General features: G+C 37.0%; 2 protein-coding genes across 6 annotated transcripts in view; one reads left to right on the forward strand and one right to left on the reverse strand.

Annotated features, from left to right (window-relative positions):
* The window catches only part of LOC136848254 (uncharacterized), a 48,941-nt gene extending 46,749 nt beyond the window's left edge, over window positions 1-2,192 (forward strand). For all 4 annotated transcript variants that reach the window (XM_067120631.1, XM_067120630.1, XM_067120633.1 and 1 more), the window contains one exon: window positions 1,900-2,192. In XM_067120631.1, coding sequence (XP_066976732.1) covers window positions 1,900-2,040 — 141 coding nt within the window. In that variant the 3' untranslated portion in view covers window positions 2,041-2,192. The remainder of the gene's footprint in view (window positions 1-1,899) is intronic.
* A 3,076-nt stretch (window positions 2,193-5,268) lies between these two features.
* On the reverse strand, window positions 5,269-21,503 carry LOC136848256 (uncharacterized). 2 transcript variants are annotated; one of them, XM_067120634.1, is made up of 3 exons: window positions 21,087-21,503; window positions 13,776-16,512; window positions 5,269-9,867 (listed from the first exon to the last, which is right to left on the reverse strand). In XM_067120634.1, the coding sequence occupies exons 2-3, from the start codon at window positions 16,484-16,486 to the stop codon at window positions 9,669-9,671; spliced, it is 2,910 nt and encodes a 969-aa protein (XP_066976735.1). In that variant the 5' UTR covers window positions 16,487-16,512; window positions 21,087-21,503; the 3' UTR covers window positions 5,269-9,668. The 2 variants fall into 2 exon arrangements, with proteins under 2 accessions (XP_066976735.1, XP_066976736.1); XM_067120635.1 differs by lacking the exon at window positions 21,087-21,503 and adding an exon at window positions 18,356-18,459.
* Between the last annotated feature and the right edge of the window lie 1,106 nt (window positions 21,504-22,609).

A 22,609-nucleotide genomic window follows, 5' to 3' on the forward strand; every position in this document is an offset into this window, starting at 1 on the left:
ACAGGAGAAATAAAACTAAATGCAGCGTGAAACTATTAGGATCTTTTAAAACTTGAGATGACCTTTATTAAATGAGTGAACAGTACAATAACTAACACATCTCTTTTATAGCAGAGTCCTCAATAGCCCATTCCTTACCTTGGGATTATGAAACTTGCATTTCCTTGACCCTTTTGTTTGAGTCTAGGGTAGTCTGTTACTTTTATAAGATTCTCGTGTTTTATTTTATTTAATTCATCTATCAGGTATCCAAATAAATGTAAATCCTTTTATCTAATGTATTATCAAACTGGGTGTAAATTCTTTTTAATTTTACAGGCTCACGTAGTCACATTTCATAATTTGTTTTATGTGTTTCCTTTATTTCATTCATATGTAGTGCATTTTCACTTTCCAACTGCTTTTTTCGTTCTGGGCTACTTTCCACATTGTAGCAACATACTTTTCCAACTAGGTTACAGCTTGGATGATAATAATAATTGCAATATGGTGGTCAGCAGGCCATACAAGGTGATGAAAGAGTACGCCCTTTCTCTCTGAGCTTTGTGCAGTTGGTGAAACAACGTCACTTTTCATCCAGCTTTAGTTGTATTTTTCATCTTCGGCAAATTACTTATTGTGGGTTTTTCATTGTAATATTTTTATCATGAGGTTTATTTTTGTTGGCTTTTTCCTTGTATGATGTGAAATGAGTTCTCTGTTCTCTCCTCTGCCCTGTGTTCTTTTTCCTGAATTGTCTGCTACTTCATTAAAATAAGATCACACTGCAGAGGGCAGAGAGTAGCACAGGTCTTACATAAGTAACGTCAGTCTTTACACTCTACTAACAAGATTTCTTTTTGCTTTTTGTATCCGTTCTGATTTGTAATTGCCTCTCCATCCATTTGCTGAGAAGACAGTGATGCATATTACTGAATGCTGCAAATGATCTTTAGAGAGGAATTGAAGACAGTCTGAATATGTCATGCCATTAATCATCTAGTCGTTGATAGTCGTTGGTTATGTGCTGTAGATTTCTTTCTCTTATAAAATTGAGCATAGCTGCTTCTACTTCTAACTTGCACAGTGCTCTTATTAGAGCTTTTCCTAGGGTTTAATGTTGCTTCTGTGCTGTGTAAAAATTAAAAGAGAACTTGGCAATCGGGGAATGTTTGGAATTGTAAATATGAAGGTTCTTAAAGACTTTAATGTAAATATTGCCACAAAAATGGAGGCATAAAAAGGCATGAAAGGAAGTATGAAAATAGGATGTTAAAATTACATTATGCCTGGTCATCTGGTTTGGCAGTTGTGTGAAGACAGAGAATTAGTCACTGATTTACTAGGTGCATGGGTAGGTCACAGGGTTAACGGGATTTCGGTTTTACGGCACTTGGCTAACAACGATGTTAACCAGATTTTCCGCGCCAGTAAGCGGTTTGTTGGTGCTGATAAACTGCTCAACAGCGCTGCTTACCGGTTAACGGCACTGTTAGTCGGATCATAGGCACTTTCAATGTCGTAAATGCCATTTATTTGGTTAGTGGCAGTTTTTGATTACCAGCGCTCTGCCAATAACCGAACCCCTGCCATTAACCAGGGACTTGCTTGTACTCTGTGAAGAATAGTAGTTTCTAGGCAAATATGTGAATGATAGAGAGAAAGCAAAAAAATAAACTGAAGCAAACCAAGAACGAACTGACATGAACGTCATGGTTTGTAATGCTTTCCCTTGATATTCAAATGCACTGCATTCTCTGGGGAAGCCTTTTTACCATGTCTTGTTGCCACCCTAAAAAAAGGTGCTAAATATTTCTGTAATGCAACAACTCTGAATAGTAGTGTAAGCTTAACAAAACTTTCAAATGTAAAAGGCACTTTAGTTTTGTTACAGTCATTAAATTTTTTGTTATTTTACAGGTTTCCCAGGTGGCACTTGCTGTTGCCAAAATGCAGAGAAAACAGGGTTTTCCTCATGAAGCAGACAAGTACGGGAGGAGGAGTCTAACTTCCAGTAAAACATCCAGAGAAGCGGAAAATCATTTCGAGAGTTTAGTATGAAGCACTTTTAAGATGTGGTGATACTGAGCTGCTACTCAGGGAAATTGCTTACTGAATGATATACAGTAAACTGTTTTAGAAATAGAGAATGTATTTAAATAAAAGTTAATATTGTATAGCCAAGGAAAAAATTAAAATGAGTGAAGACAAAAGTGTATGCAGTATCACGAATGAAAGTATTCCTCTAGATTTCAGCTGAAAATCCTTATGGGCAGAGTCAACAGACTATAAACCCAAGAAGGCTCCAAAGGAGAGACATTTTATAGGAAAAGGTAATGTATAAATAAATTGAGAATAGAAAATAACATTAATACATCTGAAATTCAGATGCCATTTCTTCTTGCTTAAAGGACGTTAGAAGATTCCACAACTGCACTTGGTAAACTATTCCACATTTCAGTCTTACCGAAGATAAAACTCCTAGCAAACATGATAGGGTATGCAGCAGGTTTTGAAACTAGCAATACATGTGGGGTACACAAAGTACAGCACAGACAAAGGATGTTGGCCACGTGGTTCCCACACCACGAACAACGAGAGCATACTATAATGATCTCGTGCCCTAAAATCCCATGAACTTCTGCAGATTCTACCATCACTTGGCTACCGAAGGGGTACAAGCACAAAAGGGAAAGTGCACGTAGCGGAAAACAAAGGAATATCACACTTACGTGGCACACCAAGGGAAATCTCGACATCAGCGTGGGAGAACACGTAGTAACAATGGGGCACCACTATGGCTGACAACACAGTGGATGAGACAGGCCAACTCTGGTCACGTACCCAGCAGACCTCCCTGAGAGGATTTTGTGTTTTCTAGTTAGTAACAGCTGCGTAACAATCTCCATTCATGAAAGCTTTGGCTCATATCCTAGGAAAAATGCATCTTACTGTACAGATTATTTTATGAACTTATATGTGTAAATAATTTCATTTTCAAACACAATAATAGTTCCCCTAATTCAAATGAACTAATTCCAAGAGACTCGTGAACAGCTGTTCAGTTGGTAAGAAGAGAATGGGGAAAAATTTAGATGCGCTGAAGTGCATAAAAATCATATTCTTAGGCATCTGATGAAACCTATCAGTCACCCCTGGGATTTTGAATTGCAAGCATTAGACTTCTGCTGCCAAATATGGATTCTTGACCCATGGAACCGTCCTCAATAAAAAAATCATTTATAAAGCAGGTTTTGCATATATAGTACAAAGAAACAAACAAAATGCATGTCAAATAGAAAAGACAAAGGCTCACCATGAACCTAACTCCATAAAGATCACCGAAAAACAGCAAAAATACAAATGAAACATAAAAGTAGCTCCCCAACTTAACAGATGCTTTGGGGGTCTGGTCTTTCCGATAAGTAACAGACCCTATGTATAGCCTGCACTTGAATATTTTCTAGGTACTACCAGTAAACCCCACGTATTCGCGTTCTCATGATTCGTAGATTTCTGTGCGGAACATATATACACATTATTCATGAAAAATTGCCCATTAGCGGGTATTTTTCACTGAGAAATATTCCCTAATTATTGTATTTTCATATAATTTTCATGACTAAATGCACTTTTTGTGATATAACTATTAAAATACTTAGGTATAAGCATTTTTAGAATTTTTTTTTTTTGTGTTTTTGAACGCTCAAAATAGGCAGTTCAAAGTGTTTTTAGAGGGGTTTTAAGTAATCGCGGATTTTAGCTATTCCCGGGGGAGGGGGGTACGCATCCCCAACAAATATGAGGGGTTTACTGTATATTACTGCTAACAGTAATTCCACATAATTTCTAACCTAAACAAACCTGTACTTTAAACATAACATTCAATTTATGAGATATATCTAAAAATCTGTCACATCTAAATCGATAGAATAAGGAAAAATAGTCATAATATGGTAGCTGCTGAGTACAGAGGCTGAGGTGTTACTTATCAAACACTACATCATTCACCCATTCATTATATATTTCACCTTCATTACAGCGCTGAATAACCCTGATGGGTTCTGGCATTGGTCTTCAAGACCTAAATTTCATAATCAATCAATCAACTACAAAGAGATCAAAATGCACAATGAAAGGAGTATGTACTGTGCCTGTAATATTTGTTTTGTGAAACCTGCATCCTCAGAAAAAATATAAAAATCCTGTGCCAAAAGAAAAACTTTCAACAAATGTCATTTTAATGCAATACCTTAAAAGGTTCGTTCTACTATTCGAAGGTGCATCAGATTCAAACTTGCATGATGACGGTCAAACCAACAGTTATGCCTACATGACTGGGTTGTGTTCCATCATGACCAATCGTAGAGAGAAACACTGTTAGGCAAACTACCTTTTAAAATAAAAAAAAATAATTGCACCCCACATATCCCACAGCTCTTATCAATGATTTTTCGGTTGGAAAATTCATAGTAATACCCTCTAACACAAACTATAAGGCAAAAAAAAAAATCTGCAAAACAGTAGTTTAGAAATACCTGTACTATAATAGAGAATATTAGGTACTTACCAGCTCCCTTTGCCAGTGTCAAAGGTTGAGGTGACTTGGGACACACAGAAAAGAAAATGGTGACGAATGAAGCACAGCAACAGGTTTGAAAAACTTTCCTCACACATCTTTACATACATCTGCAGATCCACGTAGCACACGCACAATTATTGCCGCTGCTCGTTCTTAAGATCGATCTCCCCTACAAGGTTCGTGGCACTCTCACACTGCTTGAGAATGGCCCAGAAACACTTGTCTAAACAACTTTGGAGCTCCTGCCTCTTCCTCCCTGGAGACCTCACGTTCCTCTACATGCTCTGGCTCAGCAGCAGTTAAGTCCTCATTGGTCAGTGACATGCTAGCACTCAACAACACCCTCTTTATTCACCTCCTTGAACCTGATTTTTGTGTGAAAACCTTCTGATGTCCCTATGGATGGCCTCATCAGAAGGGAAGCCTATGAAGTCATAGAGGAATTCAGGCCATATCTTCCTCCAGACTTCAAGCTGGACCTCATCCCAAGCACCAATGGAGAAGAGCATCACACTCATTATGTTGAAGATTCTCCAATGCCCCTCAGCTGTCTTGTTGAAGCTAAATAAGTAAAATCTAAATTTAATTTCTAAGAACAAATTCTTCGAAGTGCCTCTGGCTCAGCTACCAAAAAATAATAATAATAATAATGATAGAGGTCTTTGAACTATCATGTTACAGCTGAAAAAAAAATTATAATACTGTAATAATAATAATAAGCTTTATTTAAAACACGAAATTTTCATATATAGTAGAGTACAAATATAAAACCAACAATGTACTTCTCTGAAAATTGCAGTATCACAGTTTAAAAAAAAAAAAAATTCACCTTCAGGAGATAAAATTCATCATAACATCAAAGCAACAACAAAAGCGCCAGTATACAGGTAGTCCTCTCGTTACGATGGGGATACTTTATAACGATCCCATCACTACTCAAAAATATCGTAACACAGAGGCAGCCTAGCCTACACTATGTAATCTATACATTTACTGTAGTGAACTGTTAATTCTTGCTTATTTTTAATTGGTCCGTAATTATTAATATCAGTCAATTCTTTTTTATTCTTAATTGGTCTGAAGGTTCAATGCAGATTGGAGATTTCACAGCCAGTGCACCAACGAACAAGACTTATGATAATACAAACAGAAAAACTGCGTAATATGAACAAGGATCGGCGCGCGAGTGAGGGATCAGTCAGGGCAAGAGATACAAACATCCCAGCTTCTCAGGGCAATGTACTGTACATTGTACACTGCTGCCTGTGCTCGTCGTGCCAGATTTACAATATTTTCAATGTTGTTATATAGGTATCGCCACTGTAACTCTGAAATATCGTAACTGGTATCGCCATCGTAACTTCGAAATATCACATTTTGAAACATGGTAGCTCAAGGACTACCTGTACCTTATGAATGAAAGCCTCACACAAACCTGCAAGCATAATAAAACCTAATCATTAATTTGATAAATTGTGCATTACTGTAAAAGTCTATTCCACACAAAACCCACAATGCATATATCATGGCATCTGGTTTCTCATGAGCTTCCATAAAATCACAGAAATAAAACAAAAAAGACTGAGGAACTTAAGATGGAAAATGTATACCCTAAACAAACATATCTTTGCATAATATAAAACTGACAACAAAACTGTCTGTTAAAACATCGTATCACAGTTTGATATTTAGAACATTGCACCCATCTCTTCACAAAGAAATTCAATATACATAAAAGAAAATGCCACAAGAAATAATGGCAAAACATTTGCACACCACTTTCCCTGGAGGGTTAGTTTCTGGGTTTCAACAAGCACCGTATCTTTGGGTGACGCAGCTTTATCTCGCAAACGTTTAAGGGGCTTGGGCACGTACGCCATTTTTTAAAAACATTTTCTTGGTAGTAACTCATGCACCATATATATGCTCTATTTGTACTTTCCAAAAGCAACAGGCAAGCTCTACTCGTCTTTGTAAAGCCATCCATGAATGTTGTACATACCTCATAATTTTGATACAAATGGAGGGATGCTGTTTAAAAAGATGGCCGTTCTGCCAATGGAGTGAGTTTCCATTAGTTGCTGAATGCGAAGGACCAAATCAAGGCAAATTTAAATTATGAAAGAATGGAAGGAGTTAATGCTTACTGGAGAATACTTATGAAAGTGGCTGTTGGGGATGTAATGAGAGTCACAGAGGAGAAGTGAGGAAGACTGCACAGTGCATTCTACAGTCTGGAATAGATGAAGTGTGTTTGTGGAAGCCAAAGCAGAGTGTGCGGTAGGACAGCTCAAGTCGTCTCACCTTTTATGTGGCAAAGTGCGGATACTGAACAAGAATGACAGAAAAGCTTGTTGCAGTACAGTAAACCCCCGTATTCAAGGCCTCACGATTCGCGGACTCGCCTGTCCACGGATTTCTTTGTGGAACGTATATACACATTATTTGTGGAACATTCACCCATTCGCAGTATTTTTCACCGAGAATTATTCACTAATTACTGTATTTTCATATAATTTTCATGACTAAATGCAATTTTTATGATAAAATTATTAAAACACTAAGGTATAAGCACTCTTAGAACTTTGTTTTGTATTTGAACTATTAAACTAGGTAGTTCTAAGTGTTTTTAGAGGGGTTCTAAGTATTTGCGGATTATAGCTATTTGCGGGGGGCGGGTGGTGTGATACGCATCCCCGCGAATACAGGGGTTTACTGTACAAGTATTTATGCAGTAAGAAGACTGAAACGGTGAAAAATGGAGATATAAAGAAAGTGTAAAAAGGTAGGCTATGGCTTTTCCTGTTGTTAAATCACTTTAAAATAATTGTAACTAATTTTTCCTACTATTGCTGTTAAAATAAACTTAGGACAACAACCAGCTGTACAGCTATTATTGCTGTTAAAAAACTGGTTTATAATCATGATGAATGAGCTACAGCCATTACATATTTCTTATCAATTTCATAATCAGGTGCAGTTTAACGTTACAGCACCTTTTAACGTCAAAAATAACCACCTATAGCTGTCACTGCTAAACTGATTATTAACAGTAAAACAGGTTTTGACGTAGGAAAAGCCTATTTTTGGTAGTCGGCGTTGAGTCCTTAAGGAGTTACCTTCCATGGTAGACCATGGAAGGTAACTCCTTGGGGACGAAACAAGGGACTACGCTATAAAAATAAACAGATACAGATATCGTTATTGTTAAATCAATATAAAAGCTATAGATATTAATGCATCATTAAATGAATTCACAGCACTCATGACCAGCTATATAGTACAGTAGAGTACATACTATTCGTTAATTTATGATAATAACCAGCTGGGAATGTCAGCTGTTACACAAATATATCATAACCAAATGTATCTGTTATATTTATTAAAAATAATCTATAATAAAATCCAGTTAAAACTCTTAATTGTTTTTAAATTACTTATAATCACAATAACCAGCTGTAGCTATTAGTTCTGTCCTCATTTTTGTTGCTCTGATGAGCAAGCCAGTCGAAACAGCATCAGGTAAGAGACCGTTCTCAGAAACATACTCGGGTCACCTATATGTGAAGTGAATGGTTGACGAAGGACACAATCTTTTCCAAACAGAACAGGAAATTATCATAAGTTGGAACATTCACAAGTAACCACAGCTTGAGTACAAATGTGTTCTCACTGAATACACAGTTCATGTATATAAGCTTGCATTTATTTCTTTGTGATTCATCTTGAGTATTAATTGCTAGTTTCTTTTCATTGTATTTTTCCACATATGGGCTGTCCATTCTGCAAAGGTGTGTTTACCTGTCAATGACCTTCTGGCCTTATTTTACACGAAGTCTCTCTTCTGAATATTAAGTGGCTAAAATTATCATTTATCACCATTACACTGCACAGTTTAAGTCGCAAGGCGTCTCTTCCATGCAAAAATGTTACAACCCAAAACAGCTGAATTCTCAATAATCCATCAAATTATTCACTGAACAGATTAAAAACTTAAGGTTATTCAACAGAGTACCAGGAAACATATTCATGCAACATCAACAATGCCTACTGCAAAGCAAAAATATCCATATTCCCATGATAGACTTGTATGCTGTATTTTCAATTACATTAATAACCCATTCAAGTTAAGTCTACCTTAGTTTAACCAGACCACTGAGCTGATTAACAGCTCTCCTAGGGTTGGCCTGAAGGATTAGACTTATTTTACGTGGCTAAGAACCAATTGGTTACCTAGTAACATGACCTACAGCTTATTGTGGAATCCGAACCACATTATACCGAGAAATGAATTTCTATCACCAGAAATAAATTCCTTTAATTCTTCATTGTCCGGCCGGGGACTCAAACGCGGGCCCAGCAGAGTGCTAGCCGAGAACTATACCGATCCATCTGACGAGACACTATCAAAATATGAGTCAAGTCTATTTCCATAATCAGGCTTGAGATGACGGGTATTTGTACTGTAATGTCTTTTCTTCTGCTAGCATGAAATGGTTTTACTAACGTAACCTCACATCATATACAGTGTATCCACTCACACAAATGCTATTCGTGCTATAAGATTCCCTATAACCAAACCATGATCTTTGATTTTCTCACGAAGTGTTACTTGAAGAACTGTTTGTGCTGATACAGATGGTTGGTCACATGAAGCCGTTGATCATAAAATGCCTTACACCAATACCATTTTGTTGGTCTACCATGATTTGTGCCTTGGTACATTTTTGCTAGAGTGTCGTTCACACCATCTGCTTTCTTTTGATGTTGACTTGATACACAAAGCCCTCACCAGCTACAGCTGCTACCTAAATTCACTTTTGAAGGGAACATTCATAATCAAACAGTGAACCTTCAACATCAACTTTCTCTTGCAAAGCATTTTTCCACCCTTCAGACTCTGCATTTAGGGGTTTCTTGTCCTTACAGCTAAGCTACACAAGCATCTTTGGTCTTCCAATTCCTGTGGCTAATTAGTCCTTGAGAGGCAAGACAGGTCTTTTTTTTCCACGGTTAGATCTCATGTTTTATACAACTTTGCCTCTTCTTCAGGCATGTACCAGTCTTCACATGTAAATCAAGAGTATTAAGGAACTGTAGTCATATCTTAGGAAGTAATCCAGTTAATTTCTGTGTTGACCCTTATTTCCAATCTTTTCAACACTTCCAATTGATGCTCAGGTGGCTTATTAATTGTGTCAAGTGTAATCTTCTCATGTATATCACCCCTAAGTTTCTCCAGAAGATAGGTAATGGTGTCATAGGTTATTTCTGAGTTCAGCAGGGACACTTTCATGCAGCCATTTCTGTAAAAAGAACAACTTACATCAGACTACTTCACAGTGAAAAATTGGATAGAACATTTACACAAAACCTAAGTACTTAATCTGAGGTGCAATCAAGGACAGAACCCTTTATTGCCAAAGGGAATTTTTCACTGCTACCTCAAGCTCTTTCAAGTGCTGTTGTGAAGAACCTACTGTGCTGCATAAAAATAACCTTCTTCATAAAGACGTAAACAGTGATATGTACACAAGTCTAGATAGTGAAGTTAAGCACAATGCTGGAAGAGGTAAGATATATTATCAGAAAAACAGGCAGATGATGCTGAAAAAGCCCAGTATGTACTATATTCAGAGAGTCGCACTGGTGTTAGGTTAGCCCACCTATTTATCAATGAAATATCCACGAGTGAAAGATCAGGAAAATCTGTGTAAATTGGAGGTATGGATTGATAATAACATTATCATTTCATATTTTGCAAAATAAGAAATGAGGAAACATAGCCTAATGGTTGGATATCGGAAGTCATACCAAAGAAAAGGGACCTACCTGAATATACATCATTTGTGATGTATATTTCATATGCTAATTCCCAATAGGTTAGAGAAGGAAAGTGATAAAATGCTTAGGGATGAAGAAGCTGGTTTTAAAAAAGGCAGGAGTTGTACAGATTAAATATTTATGGCAAGACATGCAGCAAGGTACATTTAAAAATCCCCTTCCAATGGCTTTAGTGGATTATGAAGAGGCATTTAAGAGAGTCCACAGACCAAATTACAGTGGAATGTCAAGCATAATTCTGGTATCCCTGTTAATATGTAAAGATAATTAAAGGTATCTATGAACAAAAAGTTACAAAGTTAGTCTTAATGGAGTCTTATCAAGTGAACTGGAAGTAAACGGTGGGGTGGTATAAGGGAGAGCTATGTTACCTTTGCTGTTTGTCCTTCTCACTGATCTTATAATAGAAAAATCAGTGCATAGATATGGAAAGGAAGGTTTAAACTGGAGTAACAAAGGAAACTTGACAGATTTATGATATTCAGATGGCGCCATATTCATCAGCAAAACACCACAAGCTTTACTATGCTTGCTTAATAGAATGCATCAAATATATGAGGTGAGAGATGGAACTTCAGATATATAAATCTAAGAAAAACATACGTATGTAACGCAGATGGACTATAGTACCTGAAGAGATGAAATATTACTGTAGTACATGGAGAATGGATTATTGGGGTTGTGTCCTTAAAATACTTTGGAACAATGATTTCCTATACAGGTTCTCATGAATTGGAATTTTGTTAAAAACAAGAAGAAAACAAGGAGGAAATCAAACAATAAAGGCTGAATAAGTTCTGGAAATCAACTATACAAACACTGCACATGAAAGTACGATTATATAAATTGGTCTAGAATGATCTGTGTTGCTATACTGACATGAATCATGGTATGAAAATGAAACTACATAAGGTTTTGTTGATTTGAGAATAGTGATTTAAGAAGAATAGGAGTAAGTTGGCAGGATGAAGTCAGAAACATTATCATACTGGAAATTAAAGTTCTGGAAGATGACAAGTTAATGACAAAAGCAAGAAGATCACCTGGACATGTCTGTCATATCACCCTGGGGAGAATGTTTGTGATATGTCATCTAGGCTCCTAAGGGGCAACATAAGTTGGAAGACCTAGATGTATTTGGATGAGAATTATGAGACTAGAGGTCAGAGATGGGCGGAGAATGGTTTTCGTGATTTATGTCTATTAAAACTGGCATCACAATACCTAGGTCACTGGTGCCGTGGTGTTTGTGAAAGCATAGGTAAGATATGAATGGTGGACTCTCACAGACGCCATCTGCATAGCATGTCACTGGAGAAAATCATGATATTGCTTGTTTTTATCTATTTGCTGTGGATTTATGCATAAAACTTTAAATGTTAACATATCACTAGAGATTTTGAAAGGGTGTGACCACTAAATGTTGAGATTCATTGCTGGATTACAGTGGGAAGAGAGTATTACATATGAGGAACTGGTAGAGATGCGTTACCAAGAGGTTGGGAAAATGACTGAGATTGGTTTAGACATGCGATGAGAAGGGATGAGGAACAGCTGGGAAGAGACATAGGAGGAAGGAGATTTGTAGGAAGGCCCTGGAGATCCTGAAGAAAGGGGGATAGATGAAGACCCAGACCTGATGGGGGATCAGGCCGTAAGCACAAGACAATCTTCTGTCATCTATGATACCTTAGTACGTTACTGCGCTTGTATGCGAGAGCTTATTAAAGAGGCAGCCATAGCATTCCAACCAACGAACAGAATAATATGAGCATATATTCACGAACAGAAATTCTTATTTACAGTTTTCCCAGGTTTTTCCAAAAGTGTATATGAAATACTTCGATGAAAATTTGATTTCCACTATTCATTGTAAACATTTACGAAATCTTGTACAGTATATGAAAGAGATAAACAGATATCAGGAAGTGCTTTGGAGTAATTCACTGACAGAGAGAGAGAGAGAGAGAGAGAGAGAGAGAGAGAGAGAGAGAGAGAGAGAGAGAGAGAGAGAGAGAGAGAGAGAGAGAGAGAGAGAGAGAGAGAGAGAGAGTCTAAATAAGTTACTCAGCCAGAAAAATGCACACAATTAGGTTCAAACTGATTCACTCATAAATGAATGTGGAATATCACACTGCATAAATCCAGTACTAAATACAGTACCTATAATAACAATTTTATTAGTCAGTACAAAACTTACTGGTAAAATTGTCCATGATTGATTGATTGATTGATTTAGACTACTGAAATCGTCCATCAATGTTTTAACATGAAGAAAAAAGAAAACAAAACTTGAAAATATTAAAAAGACCACATAAATTTTATACAAAGTTCATCTGACCATGAATGACACCAACAAAAATTTGCTCAAACATGTTTCCATCACCCTAACCTACCCTACCCCAGGGCAACATTACCAACACAAGTAAAGGCTTATGAATACAGTTGTATTATGTAGCTTGATGGTGCAGTTAAATTATTCGTGTTCTTGCAAAATAGAATAAAATGAATTGTACTGTTTCATGAACATGCTACTTCATGTGAATAACATTCCGAAAATTCGTTTGGGATTCTGACAATCCTTGAAGGATCTATCCAAGAATTGTCATTTGCTGCTGACTGAAATCACGGCATTTAAGTTAAGTATAATTTGTAATTAATGTTGTACTGTGATCTCTACATCTGCACACTGGCTCATAAGGGGTGGATTACTTCTGTCGTCTTTCTTTTTTGTACTGATGGCACATACACATACGGGGATTTATGTGCTCTTCTGTTCTTTCATTACCAGCTCCATTCCAAAAAGTCTGCCAATAATTTAGTATAACATACTTCAGCAATGTTACAAGACTGCTTCAGGGAATCTTTAAGTTGCATCCAATCATACTGGCTGCAGACCCCTAACACCTATACCTCTTTGTATGAGTTAAGGAATGCATTTAATCGGCAAAACAGAGGGAATTCTTAGAAATTCTTTTTCAACTGCTTCCATGGCACTTGAAATGATTACAAATGTTTTGTTTGTCTTTAAAAACTTTTACAACAGAAAAGACGGCAGACAACTATCCTATGGAAAACAAACAACATGGGATAATAAGAATCAAATCGGATGATTTCTGGGAGGAGCTGTTCTCTAAAGTTATTCTAGCAAAATTATTTGACAGATATGAAAGGATTTAGATTATAAGGGACCCTTATATTTGATGAAACTTTCACCTAGCTTAGGTCTCACTGCACTCAAATACAATACTAAGTACTGAACTCATCCAGGCCGTTCTGTGCAAAATCTTCACTCATAGTATGTCTGTCTCTTGTACAGATATGCTAGTTTATGTCCATTGCAATTACAATACAAATTTAAAATAATTACCTTCCATTTATGTGCTTCACCACTCCTACTATCCAGTCCTTATGTTCATCTTTCGTTCCCTTCAGCGTTAACTCAAACGTTTTCTTAAACTGCAAATCGCACAAATCTGATGGCGGGCAGCTGAAAGGAACGCCAAGGGTCATACGAAGCGTCCTGACACTTTTGTAAATCCTGCTCAAACTTTGCTTGAAGGCCCTGACAGCGCCAGCAGTGTTCAGCCTAACACGAATAACCTTCAGCTTAAAGCAGTAGCTCAACACCTCTTGCTCTCCTAAACTGCCAGTGAAATTGGTGAGGTGACCCCAGGGGTTCAAAGAGTTAATGAATTCATCTGAAAATTTGCTGCCATAGTAGTTATCATGATTCCAAAAGTGTAATTCAGTCAATACTGGAACTATTAGCTTATTTTCCTTTTTTTTAAGTTTTGACTTCTGACTTTTGATGTCCTTCAGTATAGGCAATAGCTCTTTGATATCATAAGGATCAACATCAATTGAGATGTCAATCTTCAGAGTGCTCAGATTCACACTGAGAGCACGATAAAACCTGAGCCCAGAAACAACATGTTTTTCATTCAAATCCCAATCTTCATGAGGTAACAGGTCAATAATTTTATACCCAGCATCCTTATTTTCCAGGGTTTCTAAGTAGAAACTCCACCAAAAGTTGAAATCTGCATACAGAATACTTAGTTTCTCCAGTATCTCAAATATTTCGGATATTTCCTTTAATGTCAAAGTCTTTGTAATTGCCAAACTTCCTGTCATGTACTTGATAACTTCGAGCAAACTTTGCCACTCACTGTTTCCTTCCACTTCAGCATTAATATCTGCAAAAGACAGCTTCCTATCAGAAGTTAAGCTATTAGCTAAATATGCTCCAGCTAGGTATTCCATTTGCGTTTTATGCAGAAAAGCAAAAATTTTTTCCGACATGTCCTCATTCTCCTCTGTTTCACAGTACAAATAAGTGGATAAAAAGTCCAATACATCAACTGATCTCTTCTTGCATTCTTTCTCCATGTTCTTGAATTCCGTCTTTGTCAAACACAAGAGATCTCCTTCGAGAAGCAGCAACCAAGCTTGGTGACCCAAACAGAAAAATATCTCATCAAGTTCCTGCTCAAGCTTTCCTCTGCCCTTTTTCTCTAACCGATCGCTTAGTCTTTTCTGACAAAGCCTGAAGATTTCTAGATACAGCATGGTGGCCGAAGTAATTCTGAAAACAATTGAGGAATCCTCCCTCCAAAGATATATGAGAAGAGAAAGGGTCAATGGAAGCTTCAAGTGCTCATCCAAAACTTTTCCAGTAGTTTCCATGTACTCCAGGAAAGAAGAAAGTTCTTTCCGGCGGCGCCTCTCATCTTTCTCCACTGCCCCAAATACCTTCTCCGAAAAAATTCTTAAACCACGTTCATCAAAGCCACATATCTGAATTGGGAGAGAGGAAACATTAAAATTCTTAGCAATATAAGTAGCATCGTCTTTGAATTCAGGACGAGTTGTCAGAAGGATACGCTGATCGCACAATTTACAAAAAATATCTTTTACAAGCTCTAGAGACTTGCCTTTCTTGGCTTCATCAAACCCATCTACAACCACAAGTATATCAAGGTCCTTCAAAGTGGGTATTATGTCACCAGAATCAAATTCCTTACAGGTTTTCACCATGCACTCTTCTTTCAGAAACTCGATCAGTGTTTGTGATCGAACTCTGCGAACTTCAACAAAGATGATTAAGTCGAACTTGTCAAGCCCGTCTATATTTGGATCCTTTTTGCACCATCCATGGATTACATAATGGCATAAAGAAGTCTTGCCACATCCAGCTAATCCATACATCACAAGTGCAGATGGTTTCTGTTCAGAGCCCCTGATTCTTTTGGTAACAGTGAAAATGTCTGCTATTTCAATGGTACTTCTCGTGGACTCGATTTTTAAAGGAGTGAAGATTGTGTCCACTTCATACTTACTTAAAGGAGTATTTTCTATTTCTTCCTCAGTCATCCAAATGCATGGATTCAGAATTCGCAGTCGGCTATATGATGAGCGAAATTCTTCTTTTCCTTCGTGTATCATGTGGAACTTTAGGTCTTTTCTAAATTTCTTCACATCCTCTAAGTAAATCTGTAAATCTATCTGGTAAATTTCAACAGAAACAATACTCTGTATGTCATCTTCCATACGTTTTGTATTGTCTGAGAAGTCCTTGTCTACAACAACACCAATGCCCACATATATATCTTTAAGAAGTTGTTTAAGGTTGTCAGTCATGGGAATGAGTTCATTGCAAGCAATACCATATTTATGGCAAATCTTGTTTCTCATTTTTTTCAGATCTTCGACAGCCGTTTTAGCAGTGTCACTCAACTGATTGGTAAGGTCTTTAAATACTTCTGTCATGATAATAAATGAAAAAGATATATCAAAATCCACCTCATTTAGGTCTTTATCTAACAGGTCTTTATGCAACTTTGTGATTTTATCTTTTATAGTCCTGTTACTCCAGCCTATGTCTTGAAGGTACTGGCGCAAAGTCTTAGTGCCTCCAACAGAATTAACTGATGTGTGTGAATACATTGCTCTTACCACATCACACATGACATTTTGTCCAATCAAATTCACGCACTTGAATAATTTGCTGAAGGTGAAGTCATCTTCGTTGAATCCTTTTGGTAAACAAGGTCCTGGCAATTGCTTAGGTGAAGCCATTTTGACATATAGTCTCCTACGAGAACCTGCAAAAATTAAGATCTTATTATGGTTTTCAGTGAAATGAAAACTCTTTTAAACAAGTAAAATACAAAACCTTACAAAAAATGATGAGTAAGTTAAGTAAAATACAGTATTTCTACATGTCTGTAAATTGCTGTATATAATCCTTTGAATCTATTATCAGGCAGTATGCATAGAAGAGATTAAAAATCAAAACACCACCTAGTGTAACCAATGTGGTAGTTATAAGAAATATGAAGCCTCTCACTCATCTGTGAACCAAAGACGAGAGCCAACTGGAGGAGAGGGGAGGAAGTTATTCCAAGTTACAGCAGTAGATTTGTATATATAAGAAGACAGGAGGGTTCTATCCTTCAACCTTCTAACCTTGGAATGAGTAGTAATATTAATGCAGGTGAAGCAAAGGTCCACAAAGAGAACAAAGATCTAAGGCTAGACAGGATATGTACACCATAAGTGCGGTTATGCAGGTTTAAGAATGTTCCATGGGGGATTTCCACCCTCCTATGGTTCATGCAGGATACTTCATGGGTGAAATTAGATTGGAATGGGATACATCCCTTGAAATTCCAACAACATACATGAGCAAGGTTAAAGGAGGGTCCAGGAGTGCAGGTGGGATGTGTGATTTTAAATAACTATAGCCTTGTGATGACAATTGCACACATGAAGCAAATATTCAAATACTTCCCTCTTATTCACAGTATACTCCACAATCACTCTTGCTCTTAATTACTTTACTATATTTCAATTTCCCTTCTACAAAATCCAAGTACTGTACCCCAATTTATTTCCCAATAATTGTTTGAGAAGTACAGATCAAGGTATACACATAACCTTTAAGTTTGTCCCAACTCTGAGTGCAAAATACACATGCCCTACATGGTAAGTATTTGGGGAGGCGTAATTCGTCAGCTGTTACAGTATATCTTAATACTCTGCCCATGTCATGAGTGAATGTTTTATGCCAATATGAAACCGTCCTTAGGCTTGGGTTAATTAACTTAAGTAATCAGGTTAGTCCGACTGTGGTCCCTGTGACTTAGGCTACAACCAAATGTGGGCTACAAAGTGCATCTGAATGAGAGTAAAGAACTGTTTCTAAAATAAATATAAAAAAATTTAATCTTTCAATAACACAATCTCACATTTTAGGAGCAATGATGGCATGCGTCACTTTACCAAATAATAAAAATGACATCGTTTGCAATTAATATTAAATTTTGAGTGAAATATTTTGAAAATAAAAATAACCGCTCGACATGCAACGAGTTTGGGAGATGGACAAAAATAACAATTCTTAGCATAACATATGCCAGCCAGAATTAATACTTTTAAGCCACTTTTTTCACCGTATGTGCTTTAACAGTATTGGTTTAGTTCAAACAAGAAAGAAAACTACATAGTATTATATAGTACAGTACTAACATAAGCTGAGTACCAGTAGTAGAAGGGAATGATCCTTGTGCTCCATATTATTCAAGCAAGTTGCTTGGCCTTTGATTCCATAACTCTACCTATCTTAATCTTATCAAACTATACTGTATTAACCTATCCTTACTTACCACTGATCAAATCCTATTTGGCCATTGTCTACAATGCATGAATTTCTGTAAAACCATAAAACACAATGCAATCATCCTTATCCTATTCAAAATACAGTACTGTACAGTAACAGTAAACCAATTCTGAATAAATAACAATCACTCTTCAATGTTCTCTAAAATTGCACAATAAGTTCCTCATAAGATCTGGAAGGCCTATGGTTGAAACACCTATGTTGGTTGATTTTGTAAACAACCATCGCAGGACACAACCTACAATGGTGGCTATCAGAGGACATACCTGGGGAAGAGTCCCATGGCTTAGGCTACATTCCCCTATATCTCCCAGCCTCAAGGTGAGGAATGTGCTCCTGTTACCCCCATTAGGAATCAGTGTTCAAGGTCTGATGGATGTACAGTATTTCTTTATTTCACTTATAAGATTCATGGGGGGTCTAGATCAGGTTAAGATAGTGGCCCTCTGGCTCGCCAACTACCAGTCTATGTATGAAATGAGTGCTGTGTTTAGTCGGAGGCCCCTGGGGATAAACACAAAGACAAACAAATGAGTAAATAACATAAACGAAAACATAAACAAATGATGGTAAATATCACAGCTAGAGACTGGCAGGAATTGGGCCATGGTAGTAGTCTGTAATTTTACCTCACCTCCTGACTGAATATGGGCACAGACCATACGTCAGATAAAATTATAATGCGTCTCTGTATAGGTTAGGTAGGGGGCCCATAACTCCCCAAGCTGGGTAAGGAAATATGCCTTAGTTGAGGTTAAGTTAGATTGCATCCCTGTAACGGTCCTTGCTACACTTTCATTATTGGGTTTCCATAGTTACTTGACAGCCTTAAGGGGAATGGGAAAACACAAAAACAAGTGGTTTGAACAAACCTGTCTTGTTTCCAACACATACAATAACTGGATAAACAGTGAGAAAAATATAAGATTCCCGAGAAAAATATACAGTTCGTGAGGAAACTTTATGATTTGTGAGAAAAGTGCACGGTTCATGAGGAACATATAGACTATAGGCTATGGTTCATGAAAAAAAATATGGTTTGTGAGAAAAATGCACGGTTCACGAGGAACATATAGGCTATAGGCTATGGTTTATGCAAAAAATATACAGATTGTGCAGAAAATACACAGTTCATGAGGAACAAATAGGCTATTGGCTATGGTTCATGCAAAAAATAAATGGTTTGTGAGGAAAATACATAGTTCATGAGGAAAAATATATAGTTCACGAGAAAAATATATGCTTTGTGAGAAAAATACATGGGTTGTGAGATGAGTATACAGTTCGTGAGACAAATATACAGTTCACGAGGAAAATATAGGCTAGACGCCATGGTTGGTGCAAAAAATATATGGTTTGTGAGGAAAATACAGAGTCTGTGAGGAAAAATTTACAGTTCATGACAAATATATGGTTCGTAAGACGAATAGGCTATATGGTTGGTTAGAAAAATAGGCATATACGATTCATGAGACAAATATAGTTCATGAGAGAAATATACGGTTCGTGAGACAAATAGCCTTGAGCCTACCATTCATGGGAAAAATATACTGTTTGTGAGACAAATAGCCTAGAACCTACATTCGTGGGAAAAATATACTGTTTGTGAGACAAATATGCGGTTCAAAGGGAAAAATATATGGTTTGTGAGACAATTATGCGATTCATGAGACAAATATGTGGTTCGTGGGAAAAATAGATAGTTCGGGAGACAAATATGCGGTTTGTGGGAAAAATATACAGTTCGTGAGACAAATATACGGTTCGTGAGACTAATACACAGTTCGTGAGAAAAATATACAGTTTTTGAGACAAATATATATTTCATGAGGGAAATATGCAGTTCATGGGAAAAATATACGGTTCGTGAGACAAATACATGGTTCATGAGACGAATATATGGTTCCTGAGGAAAATATAGGGTTCGTGAGACAAATATGCGGTTCATGAGACAAATATGCGGTTCATGAGACAAATACATGGTTTGTAAGACAAATATGCGGTTCATGAGACAAATACATGGTTTGTAAGACAAATATGCGGTTCATGAGACAAATACATGGTTTGTAAGACAAATATGCGGTTCTTGGGAAAAATATACAGTTCGTAAGACAAATACGCTGTTCTTGGGAAAAATACACAGTTCGTGAGACAAATATACAGTTCGTGAGACTAATACACAGTTTGTGAGACAAAAATGCAGTTCACGAGGCAAATATGCAGTTCGTGGGAAAAATATACGGTCCGTGAGACAAATATAACGTTCGTGAGACAAATATATGGTTCGTAAGACAAATATACAGTTCGTGAGACAAATATGCGGTTTGTGAGACAAATATACGGTTCGTGAGACAAGTATACGGTTTGTAAGACAAATATGCAGTTCGTGAGACTAGTATACACGGTTCGTGAGACGAATATACGGTTCCTGAGGAAAATATACGGTTCGTGAGAGAAATATACGGTTCCTGAGGAAAATATACGCTTCGTGAGACGAATATACGGTTCCTGAGGAAAACATACGGTTCGTGAGACGAATATACGGTTCCTGCGGAAAATATACGGTTCGTGAGAGAAATATACGGTTCCTGAGGAAAATATACGGTTCGTGAGACGAATATACGGTTCCTGCGGAAAATATACGGTTCGTGAGACGAATATACGGTTCCTGAGGAAAATATACGGTTCGTGAGACGAATATACGGTTCCTGCGGAAAATATACGGCTCGTGAGACGAATATACGGTTCCTGAGGAAAATATACGGTTCGTGAGGCAAATATATGGTTCGTAAGACGAATGTATGGTTCGAGAGACGAATATAGGGTTTGTAAGACAAATATACGGTTCGCGAGACAAACAGGATAGGCTATACGGTCCCCGGGGAAAATATACGGTTCGTGAGACAAATATACCGTTCGCGAATTGAAGTAATTAATCACATTAAGCTCGTTACTAAGCAGAATATCCTCCCCTTCCTGGATACCCTTCCTCCTTACCTATTTAACCGTGTTCAACAATTTCCTCAGGATTTTCCACTGCAGGTAGGATGTCCATCCTACGGTAGGATATCCAGCTTTCAAACTGGTTTAAGATATCCAACGAACACCGAGAAGAAACAACGGTTAGCTATTAATACAAAAAAAAGGGTGGACTTCAAGTGTCATGAGACGGTGATAAGGATCTGTTGTAGTAGTAGTAGTAGTAGTAGTAGTGAGAGTAATGTAAACAAAGAGGAGGTTTGGCCTTTGCAACGCCTCCCCATAGAGGGCGTAACTTCTTGTATGTTTACTGTAAGGTTGCTGGTTTCTGTCTTTGATAATCTGATTTGTTTCTTGGCCAATCTGAAAAAGTGCGTTTGAAGTTGCTGGGTTCTAAAAGTACGATTAAAGCTGCTGGTTTCTTCATTTGCTAATCTGGAAAAATGGAGAAAAAATTTTAGCAGTAATGAGTATTATCTTTGGATTCATGAAAACGAATGAAAATGGTCATATATATGAGGGCACATCCATCCAAATACAGTTATAACATTTAATCACTGGGGAATTAGTGTTATTTAGTGATATGAGAAGAATGCTGCAGTATATAGTCAGTTATGGAGCATTCAAACTGCTGGAAATCTTTGACCTTAATCTTTGCCTTTTAAGAAGGGCAAACGTAGTAAAAAAAAAAAGTACAATCTTTAAATATGCAGTCTTTCATAAAATGAGGTATTGTCTATAAAACACCACATACTAAGTTAAAGATAAAGAAACCTGGATGAGAGTGGAGAGTGCAATATATTCTGTTTTGGAAAATAAACCAGCACATTCAAAGTAACTGTAGGCCTATACAATGAGCCACAAGACAGTATAAAGCCTTTCCTGCTAAGATCATTCATATTCTTACTGTTGTGACGCATTTTTTTATAGGTTTATTTTGTGAGTGAAAAAACTGAAACTCATAGTCAAGTTCAATAAGCACTTAAAGAATTTTCCATTCCAGGAGATGGAGAAAGATGGCGTAGTTATTTGTTTTGGTGTTTCCTTGTACTGAGAGAGAGAGAGAGAGAGAGAGAGAGAGAGAGAGAGAGAGAGAGAGAGAGAGAGAGAGAGAGAGAGAGAGAGAGAGAGAGAGAGAGAGAAGCTCCTCGAATAGACTTATATGATGGGGCTAACTGTCTCTCTTTCATATCGTCCTTTATAAGTCCAGTGGTTATATATATATATATATATATATATATATATATATATATATATATATATATATATATATATATATATATATATATTTTTTTTTTTTCTTTCGTATACTTAATGATATCCGTACCACATATCACATTCTATCGTACACAAGGAATGGTCAGACTTTATATAAACGGCAGAGCTTAGTTTTATTAAGGGTTTTCTTATTCCCATCTTTTATTTTTTCACAAGAATGCAAATCTAAAGTTAACATAACGCACTCTCTCTCTCTCTCTCTCTCTCAGTGGGTGATGTAGGCCTAAGATCCTGATTCTAGCTATCTTCAGAGTTGAGAGTAA

Source organism: Macrobrachium rosenbergii, chromosome 18, assembly GCF_040412425.1.
Source record: "Macrobrachium rosenbergii isolate ZJJX-2024 chromosome 18, ASM4041242v1, whole genome shotgun sequence".
Classification (NCBI taxonomy): domain Eukaryota; kingdom Metazoa; phylum Arthropoda; class Malacostraca; order Decapoda; family Palaemonidae; genus Macrobrachium; species Macrobrachium rosenbergii.